General features: G+C 39.0%; 1 protein-coding gene across 1 annotated transcript in view; it reads right to left on the bottom strand.

Annotated features, from left to right (window-relative positions):
* The window catches only part of si:dkey-246i14.3 (ephrin A4), a 77,263-nt gene extending 69,849 nt beyond the window's left edge, over positions 1-7,414 (bottom strand). Inside the window, exon 1 of the mRNA XM_051718792.1 lies at positions 6,791-7,414. Coding sequence (XP_051574752.1) covers positions 6,791-6,909 — 119 coding nt within the window. The 5' untranslated portion in view covers positions 6,910-7,414. The remainder of the gene's footprint in view (positions 1-6,790) is intronic.
* Between the last annotated feature and the right edge of the window lie 5,458 nt (positions 7,415-12,872).

The following is a 12,872-nucleotide window of genomic DNA, read 5'->3' as shown; positions in this document are numbered from 1 at the left end:
CTATCGGTATCTGTATCTGCATGTTATTCTAAATAATTATATCAGTATCGGTACATCCCTATTAGTAGCATTACTTTTTTTTTTTAGAAAACAGAGAAATCATTACTAAAACATCATACAAAATAGTAAAGATAAATATGAACGCATATAGACATAACTAAAACAATGCATGGGAAAAGCACAGGAATGGGCAATTTGGAATTGATAGTCATGGAACATAGGAGAGAAAGAGAAAGTGGAGGAGAAATTCTTGAAATTCCACAGACATCACAAGAGAGCACAAGCAGGCACAGGTCTATAAAAGGTCCAGCTTAAACAGTGTATCACAGCAGGGCACTCCTGTCTCACAGATAATACATGTCCATTAGCTGCAAAAGGAGGACACAGAACAAGATCAAAGTCTCAACAAAGAGAGAGGGCATCCTTAACATCCTTACACAGGAAAGAAAGCTATGTGTGCGTGTGCCAGTATATTTGTGTGTGTGTTTCCCAAGAGAAAAAAGCTTTTTTTCTTTAAACACAATTCTGCATGTGTAATATTGAAAGCCAAAACAATGAGATTTCCGGTCCACATTTGATGCCTCACAACAGGCGATGCTAGAAATGCAATATCTCCCAGCCAGGCTAATATGATTTCACAAACACAGTAAAATCCCCATATCCCTCAATAATTCGGTTTTCCCATTGAAGTGTTCCCACCTAGTACTGAGTCGGAGGTATTTTCAAGAGGGCACCCTGAGGTTAGGCAGTTTGTTAGAAAAACTGTTTTCAACTATAAATCCTTGACCACGGCCACATCTACAGTTTACACCTCCCCTGCATTCCTCATCAAATACTCACCAGTGTGAACAAACCCCTAAAGAAAGCCTCTATAGCATTAGGTAGGTGATCTTATATTAATTTTTTAGGATGTTGCTTTTTTCTTGGGTTTGTCTTGGCATACATGCACATTTTGCTTGTAAACTGACAAGAGAGACCACAACAATACTGCTATTTACTTTCATTTAAAAATTTCAACCCGTTTCTATAGATACCATAAAAGGCATGTACACATTGCCCACAAATAAATATTCACTTAAAAACATTCATTTTATCTCCCAACAGACACATTCAGGACACTAGCTGGCATAGAGACTAGCAATATATGTCTCTAATGATGCAACACACACACAGAAAAACAGGCATGCAAAGGATAGGAATAGTGATATTGATGTGGTCACGCTGAGAGAAGCGCTATTGGCCAATGTGTAGGTGTGAGATAATGGAGTGTACTTGCTGATAACATCTGTATGGGGGATATTAGCCAAATATCCAGGCAAGGCAGCAAATATGGAAACTTTCTATTCACTGTATGCAGCAGGACAGCTGGGTAGCCGGTCCTATGCAATCACACAGACAAATCTGAAACTCACTAAATCACTAAATTACAATATTAAACAGGTGACAGAATATGACTTTCTCTGGGATACACTGAAAGGTTATCCCTGCCAGTTTTGGCCAAATTCGACTGCTCAGAACCTTTTTTATAAGATTATATCTGTTTCATGTTCAGTCCATCAGCTCAGCCTATCAACTCATATCAACTATGACTTCTTTAAAGTAGTTGATTGGACCTCAGCGAACTGGCAACAGGCCATAAAATGTGTCTATATAGAGACCAGACGTAGTCTGCCAGTAAGATTCTCTTCATGCCCAGCGGGCCAGATGGCCTTTACAGTTCAGACTGATAGGAGAACTACTGAGGAAAATGTGTACAGTTTTGAGCAATTTTTCAATTACATATGTAAAGGCATTTCGAAAATGGTGTTATACAGAAAAGTAACTGCGCTATCCAAGAAAGAAGCATGTAAGTTACAAAAAAAAAAAAAAAAAAAAGAGGGGATGCGTGTTATTTTTCAGATTTAAAATTCTCTCATATCTCAGCTGAATATGCAAGTCAGCTATAAGTAAACCATTTGTAGGCTGATTTTCAGCCTGATCTCATGAAAATTAAGTGACTGGCAACATTTTTGCAATATACAGCTAAGAGTACCTTTCTCCATCACTTTGATGCAGAATCACTGTTGTGTGTGTGTTTTGTGCATCAGTGTAATGACCCCGGGCGGACACATTGCAAATGTTTCGCCCTATTTCAACTAGTGTTCAGAACTCACACGGAGCTAAATAAAATGTCAAATAGGTAAATGCGTTATACGCGATTTAACGTGTTAAACGATTTACATTAATCGCATGTGTATACAGCTCTCTTAGATGTCATAAGATTTGAGAAACAGGCCAAAAGGTAAGTGTTTTATGAACTGTTAATCTGCCGTTTTACTCGTGATTTGTGAGAAACAGTATAAAAGTAATTGTTGTTTTAGCACCTCTAGTGTTCACTTTGAGGAAAGTGCCACGTTACGTACAACGAGCCATGTAAAAATCGTAGCAAAACTGTAGCAACAGCTGTAGCTGTAATGTTATTGTATGAGACCAGGTTGAAGATTGTATCTAACTGTAGTAGATGTTTTGATTAAATGGTAAGTTTCATGGAACATATTTGAGAATTACATAGCAGGAAAAAATGTGATAAGGGAAATACTTGAGGTTGTCGGGTACAGGAGTGAGGAAAATGTCCTGTTTTTCACAACATTTTCTTTTTGATTTATGAGCCATTTCTTGGGTCATCTACATTATCTAGAAACGTCTGTTCATGACAATGCACTGTAGATTACTGAAGGTAAGGGCAGATGCTGGGAGGGGCAAGCGAAAACAAACAGAAAGTAAATATAGTTCCATTCATATGGATAATTATACAATCCAGATGCATTAAGCCATACAGCCGACCACATAATAACCAGCATGCAAGAGAAAAAGCAGCAGGGAGTTTTTTTTTTTAATCCTTAAAAAAAAAAAAATACAGGGTAGGTTGTGATTATTTCTGAGTAGGTTTGTTGATTGCAGTTCACAATCTTTTGTGGTTAATGATTTATAAAAGTAGTAGGGAGATTATCCGAGCAGGCCTCTCGAAGTGTGAGACATGCTTAGAGAGCCAATCATGGCAGCCCTGATTGAGCATAATTAAAGCTGATCTTCAAGCGTTAATTTAAATTTGCATGCGCATAGGTGCCTTTGTCCCCGTGCTGTCTATGAGGTCCGATCCCACCTCTCTTTTCAAAGACGAAGAAAAAACACTACATTAGTATTTTGGGTGTATGTATTGGGGTGTTGTGCTTGTATGTATGAATTAACATCCATACAAGTACACAATTGAGTCTATTATGCATAAACACAATTGAAATTACTTAAAGTTCCTTGGGTATTAATTTATGGTTTATTTCCAAATGAGCAATTAAAAACTACTCTGTACTTTGTAGGCAAATCTGAATCACGTAACCATTAAGACATAAAAGGGAGGTGTTGGGAAAGAGGCTCTTGGTATTTCCAGAGTATTAGAAATGTGTCCAAACTTGTTGAGTAAGTGACTCACACAGAAAGATGAACACACACACACACACACACGCACTGATATAAAAAGTAAGCTGGCTCTGCACACTGTAGATTTCACTGATATGTTTAACTAAATCTTTGCCTTTCGAACATATGGTATTGTGTCTGTGAGTCAAGTTAGAAAGACTTGTTGCATTAGGTTTTAAACCTCTTGGTTAAGACTAGTATGAGAAAACATGAGGAAATAAAGGGGATAGCTGAGAAAGCAAGCGTGACAGATAAGCTTTATCCACCTGGCAGACCATCTAAAACGTCAACTGATAAATGAAAAGCAACATGTTCCTCATAGCTCAGTTACAAATGAAAGAGCATGAGTGTAGATTGGATGAAGAAAAGAGAGATACGAGGAAAAATATGAAATATCACACTCATGCACTAGGCACACTGGCAGACAGAAACCTTGGATTATTCTGTGAGTCTTTCTGCCTCTCTTTCCAAAGTACTGATGTGATGAAACAATGCAAGCTAAAGGTGATGAAACATTGTCATAAAAACATGACTACCCTGCAGCACTCATGTACCCACGACCGAGATTCATTAATCTGGTTATGCAGCACTATTCTATGTAAACAGCAAATCAATGTGTGCACAATGTGTTGATTGTTTGCAGGCTCGCTGAACAGAACCCTGAAGAAGAGGAGTCGGAGTTTAGCCTGCTGCAAATGCCTTTACCTGTGCACGCCAGACTAAATCTGTGTTAATAAGCCACATCAATGCACAGTAAGACTAAAAATGACTATACCTAAACTCTGAATCAGAATGCAAAAATCAGTGAGCCAATATGAGCTAAGGGGAAATTAATATCTCCAAAGCAAAAATAAACTAAGAAAACCATAAAACAAATAGTGAAACCTTAAAAAAACATGACTAACACTTGAAATAAAATGAATGAGTAATTAAATAAACATTTTCATGTATTTTTAAAGGTGAAGTGTGTAACTTCTTCGCCACTAATGGCACTAAGCCAAAATAATGACTATTTCAAACAGTCCCTTACAGCATTGGTTGGGCAATAAGAGAGCCCCGCCCAAAATTCATGCTATTGGTTAAGCCAATGTTGCTGTGCCAGGCTGGTTGGGACAGGTCAAATAGACAGACCCATGTTTTGAGTCACAGTTTTTAATACTTTTTGATGGAATCAACCCAAGAATTACTTACTTGTATAGTTGTCTCTGCACATTAAACTGGTATATGAGATATAGTAAAGGCACTAACAATGGAAGGGAATGAGGTCAGTCTGAAAATGCTAAAATAATTTTTTGTTTCAAAAGTATAGCTACAAAATGTAAACATCATACATGTGATTTTAGTAATAAAATCAGGGATTTATCTGCGTTTATCAGATTACAGGGTTTACTGCTGTTATGTCATATTGGATATAACTACACAGACATGGTTAGTAAACAATTTTATCACACTAAAATCATGTTAGCGTCTTGAGGCCATACTTTTAAAATAATGTGTATTTTAGTGTTAAAGGAATAGTTCACCCCAAAATAAAAATTATCTCATTATTCACTTACCCTGATGCCATCCCAAATGTGTATGACTGTCTTTCTTCAGCAGAACACAAATTAAGATTTTTAGAAAAATGTTGAAGCTCTGTCAGTCATTATAAATGTAAGTAAACAGGTGCCATCAGGCTGCTGGCTATTTGCTGTTCCAAAAGACATATTTAGGCAGCATAAAATTAATCCACACAACTTCAGTCAATCAATTAATATCTTCTGTAGCAAACCGATAGGTTGGTGTAAGAAATAAATCGATAATTAAAACATTTTTCATTTTAAATCGTTGCTTCCACTCAGTGCTGTATTTCTGTTTGAAATGAACTAACTCTTTCATGACATTCGTTCCTCTCGTTTACAAAGCATGCGCTTCCGACTTCTCGTGTGAAGACACTTCTTATGCTTACTTGATCAATGATGCGTCGACTGCTGGCAGGAAGCACTTTTTTAAAACTAAATTAAAACTTTATTTCGATTTGTTTTTTACACCAACCTATTGATTTGCTTCAGAACACATTAATTGATCGACTGGAGTCATGTGGATTACTTTTATGTTGCCTAAATATGCCTTTTGGACCATCAAATAGCCAGCAGCCTAATGGCACCCATTTACTTACATTATAAGGACCTTCAGAGCTTCAACATTTTTCTAAAAATCTTAATTTGTGTTCTGCTGAAGAAAGACAATCATACACATCTGGGATAGCATCAGGGTAAGTGAATAATGAGAGAATTTTAATTTTATCACTACTGTATTCCTTTAATGGGACTGGCCCATTGACTTCCATTGTAATGTAAACGTGATACTTAGATAAACAAAGGACGAGTTGAAATTATTTCTTGTGGTAATCAACATAATGCGACAACAGCTTTAGATAGAGATTAACCTGTACTGAACACAGAACATTCTATTAAATATTTGTGTGTAGCAGCAGGATTCAAACTAATAGTCTCAGAGAGGCCCGTTTCTGAAACAGAAGTCCATATGGGCAGCTGCTGTTTGATTTTGAGTCATACCGATAGGGGTGGAGCACAGCTGGCCCTGCAGGCTCACTTTTACACCCACCACAGCCAATCCAGACTTGGGTAACACATGGAGTGGCAGGTGAACGTGCCATCAGTCTAACAAATGACACCAATTAAACCTTTACAGACCAAGACAGAAGATAGCTCTGTAACACTACAGGAAGAGAGCTGATATGCACACATCATTACCATTGATTTATTCCTACATGCAGCACAAAATGATCAAACCTTGAGGAACTTTTCACTAGACTGTAAAGAGCAGAAGGTCAATGGATTTTACAGCATGTAGTAGTTGATTTCCCTCCAACAGATACAAAAGCTCTGACCCTTGATCCCAATTAATGAAATTGGAATACAGAACCACAAGATCATTAACAGTGTTTGTTTGTGTGTGTGTGCACTAATCCTTGTATAAAATAATACATTCCAATGTATGAGTGTATTTTAGTCATCAAACTATGACAGTTTGAGTGTGTGGCAGACATATGCATGGGAGGACACGTTCTTATAGTTAAACCCGTTAATAGGTGCAGATGTGTTTTAGGCTTCAGACAAGAAGCAACGCAGATCTGGGAGAGCTTTTGGGCTTAGTCACCTCACATTCCCATTTCAGCACTGAGCTGACTAGGCTGCTCTCCTGCCGTGCCCAATAAAGTGAACAACGCGTTGAATTACGCACAGGGGGCGCAACCGCAGCGCATAGTGCGTAATGAGGTTAATTGGAAACAGTCAACACGATGAGTATGAATTAAATGTAATTGTGATCTTACCTTGTATTGGTAGAGTTCCAGTATACAACGTGTCTCTTTGCTGTCGTTGATAAAACGTGTATAAACAGCGCCAGAAGTCTCATCATAGCGCAAACTCCAAAGCACCTTGGCACATTCATGGCTGAAGTCGACCAAGCCCTTGTGGGCGCTGATGAAACGCTCAGAGTTTAAGATGCAGACTCAATTTTGAGCCAACTAAGAAAAAACAAATTTGCTTTGTCCGTTAGAAACCCTCAACCTTTTTACAAAGGAACAGTGACATGTTCTAGTTACTAAACACAACAAGTTGTAAGAGGTTGCATGTTTTATCTTACAATAAAGTTACAAAACGTATAACACAAATGTTGAACTGTGATAAAAGTTCTTAATAATACAAAGTTCTCGCTATTCCCTTGTATTCCAGAGACGTTTTCGAAGTTCAGTATTTCCTTAAGATGTGGAAAAGTATTCCACTTTATGCTGATACACCGTCTTCGTCTTCAAATGTAATTCCAACATATGTTTTTTTTTTTTTTTTGTTGTTGTTTGTTTTTTAAGGTCCAAGCCTGACAACTCTTCCAAACTTCTAATCCATGGGAATGAAAAGTGTGTTTGTATTCACGGGACGCTCTCAATCACGGCCGTTGATGGTTGACAGTGATTAGGAGTGACCAGCTCGCGATGCTGGGCAGGACCCAGAATACAAGGGTGTGGCCGTTGAAACTTTGAACCAATCAGAGAACCCCGGGGCGGGGCAGACATTCCATAGTTTTTGAAGGTGCGCTGCCCAGCGTGACAGCTACACACTGGAACAAAAGTCTTTAGAGTTTCGTTTTTTTTTTCCGTGAACTTTTAGCTCAAGCAACCGTGTTTAAATCCAAGTTTAACTCATGTTTCATTGTTGTTGTTAACTGTATGTGTTCCAAGCTTATGCTATTTTAGTGTATGGGCTACTGCAATACATTTCTCCATTGTTGGTCTATAAACTAAAAAAATCTAAATGTTTTTTGTATGACTTTTTATTACTGCTTTATTTAATGCTATATTTTTTAATAGTAGTGTTGTAAATGTATTATTATCAATGTGAAAACGTTCACACTTTTTTCAAATCTCATGATAAATAATAATGTTATTGTTGGGATTATTACCAAATGACATTGTTGTTTGATTAACTAGAAAAACTAGCTCAGTAACGTCATCAGTGCAGATGCATTTAAAACCCACTGAACACAACATTTCTCTGGCAGAACTCTCAGTTGTTACACGCCCACTTCTCCTACTCAGAAACTGGTTGTTCATGAAAAAGAAGTTGCCTTGATTGTCAGCTCTATCAGCAGGGTTAGGCCAAGAATAAGAATTATCCGGTGAGGCTATTCTTTGAATATCTGTCTCTTTTGTCTCTCTCAATGTGTTTTTGTCCATTTCCGCATACTTTATGTGTGTTTATCCTTTTAATTGTAGCCTTTTGTACCTTTGTTTAGCTTTCAAAACCCTAAGAAGAAGGTATGAAGTATCCATTTCAGATTCACTGCAAAAAAATATTTTGCCCTTTAGTTATAATAACTTAATGTAAAGTTAGAATAACTGCCCTGGATTAATCCTGTTGAGATAACTCAGTTTTCCAGGTTTTCGTTGGCTGAAATTGTGATAAGTAAAAAATATAAGTCAAGACAAGTACACACATCATGCTCATGTATTCATTTTCCCAGCATGCACTGCAGCATGAATGCATTATGCAAATCTCAGTGTTACTGTCTTTTCCTTTTTTTTTTTTTTTTTTTTCTTTTTTTTTTACTGTTTGCTGCTTTTATACTGTTGATTGTTGTGTTTGTTGATTGTCACCATCATTGTAGTTTGTGTGAGACCTATGTGTGTCTCATTGAGAAGTATAAACCTGATTATGATGGAGGGATCACACATTGGTCTCTGATCATCAGCTGGTCATTTACCATTATATGGTAGTTAATTTTATCTTTGACAATGTAATAGCTGTAACTACGTCTATGGTTATCGCAGTATTACATTATAATATAAGGAGTTGAACTTCTATATTCAATTTGAATTGAATTAGAATACAATTGGTTGAACTAAAAAAGTACTTCAAAATATATTAAGCTCATTTAACAAGTTATATTGATTTAAGTCAACTTTATGTTCTATTTAAACAACTTTCCATCTTAAGTTGACACAACTTAAAATTTAAAGGCAGCACAAACACTTACTTTTTTAAGTTAAAATAACAACATTTTATGTACTTTGTACTTCAGGAGTGCACAAGGATGTGTCCTCAAAATACACTGCCGTGCTTTTGGGTGTGCAAGACTTTCTGTAGACTTTAGTCCTGTTTGTCTCTGTGGGAGTCTGTAGGTTTTGTGTTTGTATGAATGTGTCAAAAGGTAAGGGAGAAGCAGAACTAATTTACCTTGCTGACAACAGAGATCCCAAGAGAGTGCGTGTTCAGGCAGTAATCACTGTGGCCACCGTGTGCGCAAGCAGTCGGTGGGCCCTCGTTATTATCTGTGTGTGTTAAATTACCGGTCCACAATGTGAGTAATGCGAGGCAGGTTAGTGCGGCAGTGCGGCAGGCCCATCACTCTTCCCGGCAGGTGGATAGTGTTCACCAATGACGTTGGGAAGTGTGGCGGTGGGTATATTCAATTGAGCTCATTCTTCCGAGTCTTCCCCTTGCTACGGCACTATTAATTCCCCTGTCCTCTCCTCATTAATATCAAATTATTGCATGGCGGAGTCTTCCCCTGTGTGATTTGTTCCTCAGGAGGATTCACAGTCCCCTGACAACAGATCCGGAGTTCACCGTTCTCTCGCTCTCAGGAACATGGCATAATTACAAAAAAAGGTCTCACCCACTGAGGCCTGATTTGGCCACCCTGGTTATTATCTAATTAATAAAGCAGCGTGATAACAGCACACACACCAGATAGAGGTAGGCCTATTCATGCCTGGGCCTTCATGTGTGACTCAGTGTCATTTCTCTGCCACAGATATGTCCTGTCTCAGAATTAAAGGGATATATCCAGGTCTTTGTGGTGGTATAGCGCAGCTGTGAGCCCTTGTGGAGGTCATATCTGCAGCGCGGCAGAGCTCTGATTTATATAAATGAAGAACTGGGTGCCAGTGGTCCATGCGGAGCAGATCTGGACTATTGTGTGGTAGTCTCAGCAGTGCTGCAGTAATTAAGAGTCGGGGCTAAACAGGGAACAGTCACCTTGTGCTCTTCCAGGAGCCTCTCTAAAGTGCGTTTCCTGCTCTTTCAAACAGGTGTTGCTCCAAAACTTATGTTCCCACATCACCCTGCTCCTGTTTTCTGTAGTTTTAGTGAACTGAGCAAGAGGACAGTCTGACAGCCAGCCAGCACAAGTAAAACACAAGGTTAGTAAGTGTTCTCCATAATGACAACCATGGGTCTTTCTCTCCCTCTCTCTCTCTCTCTCTCTCTCTCTCTCTCTCTCCATAAATCCCTCAACCCTATCAGTGTCTCTTATGTCCTCCTCGCCTCCCTCATTTCTCTCTTGTTTCTCTCTCTCTCTCTCTCTCTCTCTCTCCCTGTTGTACTCTGGCTGTCAGGGGAGAGTTAATCCTGTTATCTGTACAGCCGCAGACTGACAACCTCACACACACATACACAAACACACATTTTCCCAATCCACCATACTGTAATCAACCAGGCTCTACACACTCTATAATTAACTTTCCTCTCAAACAGGCATGTAACACACACACACAGAACGTCTCCGGTTACTCATGTAACCTCGGTTCCCTGAGATGAAGGGAACGAGACATTGCATTTGAACGCTATGGAGAATTCCTTTTCCACAATCTAGTTGAAGCCCTTGTATAATAACTGCAATCTTATGATTGGCAATGGTGTTTGAGCGCTGCCCTTTTAGGCACGCATTTGCCCTATATAAGCGGGCGCTCAAACACCATTTCTTCAGAATTTTCTGACTGAAGGACAAGAACGTATGATTGTACCTCAAAACTCTGAAGTAGTAGTCAAGTTTTGCAATGTATCATTCCCTTCATCTCAGAAAAACCGAGGTTACATGAGTAACCAGAGATGTTCCCTATCGATTCAGTTCACTCGACATTGCATTTGAACGCTATAGAATCCCATCACACTGCACAACGCAGCATCATACTCTAAGATGTAACACAGTAGAAACACCCTTCAGGCGGTGACTTATTTTGATATTTCTTCAAGTGTGTATAAAAATGAATAACCCCACATGGTGAAAACCAGATGGGAAGTTAATCCTTTTTTTTATCACTTTAAACATTAAACCCCCACTATATCCCCTCCCCCTATCAAACTCCCACCCCACCCTGACCTCCCCACGAACACCCCTGTGGTCAATAGAATATAGACACACACACACACACACACAAAACACAAAACTAAAACAACAACAAAAATAAAATAAAATACAATAATCAAGTATAATAAAAAAGAAATTACTAAATGACTCCCTCCACCGCCCCTCCTCGAGATTCCCCCAAAAATGCTAAGTAATTGCCCCATTTCTTATTGTAAGAATCCCTAACTCCCATCCTTATGCTTGACCCCTCCTCGAAGGCAGCCATCTCTGCGCACCACTCCGGGAACGAGGGTGCTCCATCCGACTTCCAACCTGCCTACCAATCATCACACTGGTCAAAACCCAGTCCTTCATGTATTTATCCTCCAAATCCATGACCTCCCCATCTCCCATAATACAGAGTCTGGGGCAGAACGAGACCTGAGTGCCCAACACATCACACACAAAACTTTGCACCTCCAGCCAAAATTCTTGGATCTTACGACACCCCCAAAAAATATGGGTGGTGTCTCCATCTTCAGAATGGCATCGCCTGCAGATGGGTGTGTCCTTAAGACCAAGCCTATACAATCTAGAGGGGGTCCAATAAAATCTATGTAAAATCTTAAATTGCATAAGGCAAACCCTTGCATCTCTAGATGCAGACTTTATGTTTTTTAGAATCCTAGCCCACACTCCCTCCTCCAATAACAAATTTAAATCTTCCTCCCATAATCTTTTGAGAAAATGTAAAGCTCCATCCCCCAGACTCTGAATTAGCAGGGAGTAATACACTGATGCCTCATGACCCTTCCCAAAAGCAGCAATCACCACTCCCAGAGTATCTGCCACTCTAGGGGGGTGCGTGCTACTCCCAAAAACAGTGCAGAGCAGGTGGCGCAGCTGTAAATAATTATAAAATTGAGATCTGGGAATCACAAAATGTTGAATCAAATTTTCAAAAGATCTCAATACTCCACTCTCATATAGGTCACCAAGTGTATTAACCCCCCTCATAATCCAATCTGACTAACAGAAAGGGGACTTATTAATACATAGTTTAGGGTTCAGCCATATGCTCGAGGCTACATTTAAATAAATATCCGAATTAAACACTCTGGACACTTTTGTCCATATCGAGTGCAAATGCAAAATAACGGGGTGCGACTTAACCTCTTCAGCTAGTTTATTCGAAAGGCTTTGCAGTGGCGAGATAGGGGCAAGAAATTCCTTTTCAATACAAAACCAGGGAGGGGCTCTCTCAGGTGGAAGTGACCAATGAGCCAAATGTCTAAGATCGAATGAATAATAATAAAACAAAATCTTGGGTAGGCCTAACCCACCTTTGTCAATCGGCCTAAGTAACCTATTGTAACTTGTAACTGAAATTCAACCTGGGACGCTTACCATTCCAAATGAAGGACTTTGCTATGCTATCAAATTTCTTGAAATAAGAGAGGGGGACATCTACAGGGAGAGACTGTAGCAGGTAGTTGAATTTTGGAATACAATTCATTTTAATAACATTAACCTTCCCAATCATCGATAAGTGTAATGAAGCCCACCTGTCCACATCATTCGAAAACCTTTTTATTAAAGGGATCAAAATTAACTCTGACTAAATCAGACAAATTTGCTGGGAATAAAATTCCCAAATACTTAATTCCCTGTTTGGGCCACTGGAAGGCACCCGGCTGGAAGACTGTTACTGGACAGTACGCTGTCAAAGCCAAAGCTTCTGATTTAGACCAATTGACTTTGTATCCTTAGAATTTGGAAAAGGATTA

The sequence above is a fragment of the Myxocyprinus asiaticus genome, chromosome 15 (genome assembly GCF_019703515.2).
Source record: "Myxocyprinus asiaticus isolate MX2 ecotype Aquarium Trade chromosome 15, UBuf_Myxa_2, whole genome shotgun sequence".
NCBI classification, from domain to species: domain Eukaryota; kingdom Metazoa; phylum Chordata; class Actinopteri; order Cypriniformes; family Catostomidae; genus Myxocyprinus; species Myxocyprinus asiaticus.
The sequence above is the reverse complement of the archived record's forward strand: the minus strand, read 5'-3'. Positions and strand labels throughout refer to the sequence as shown.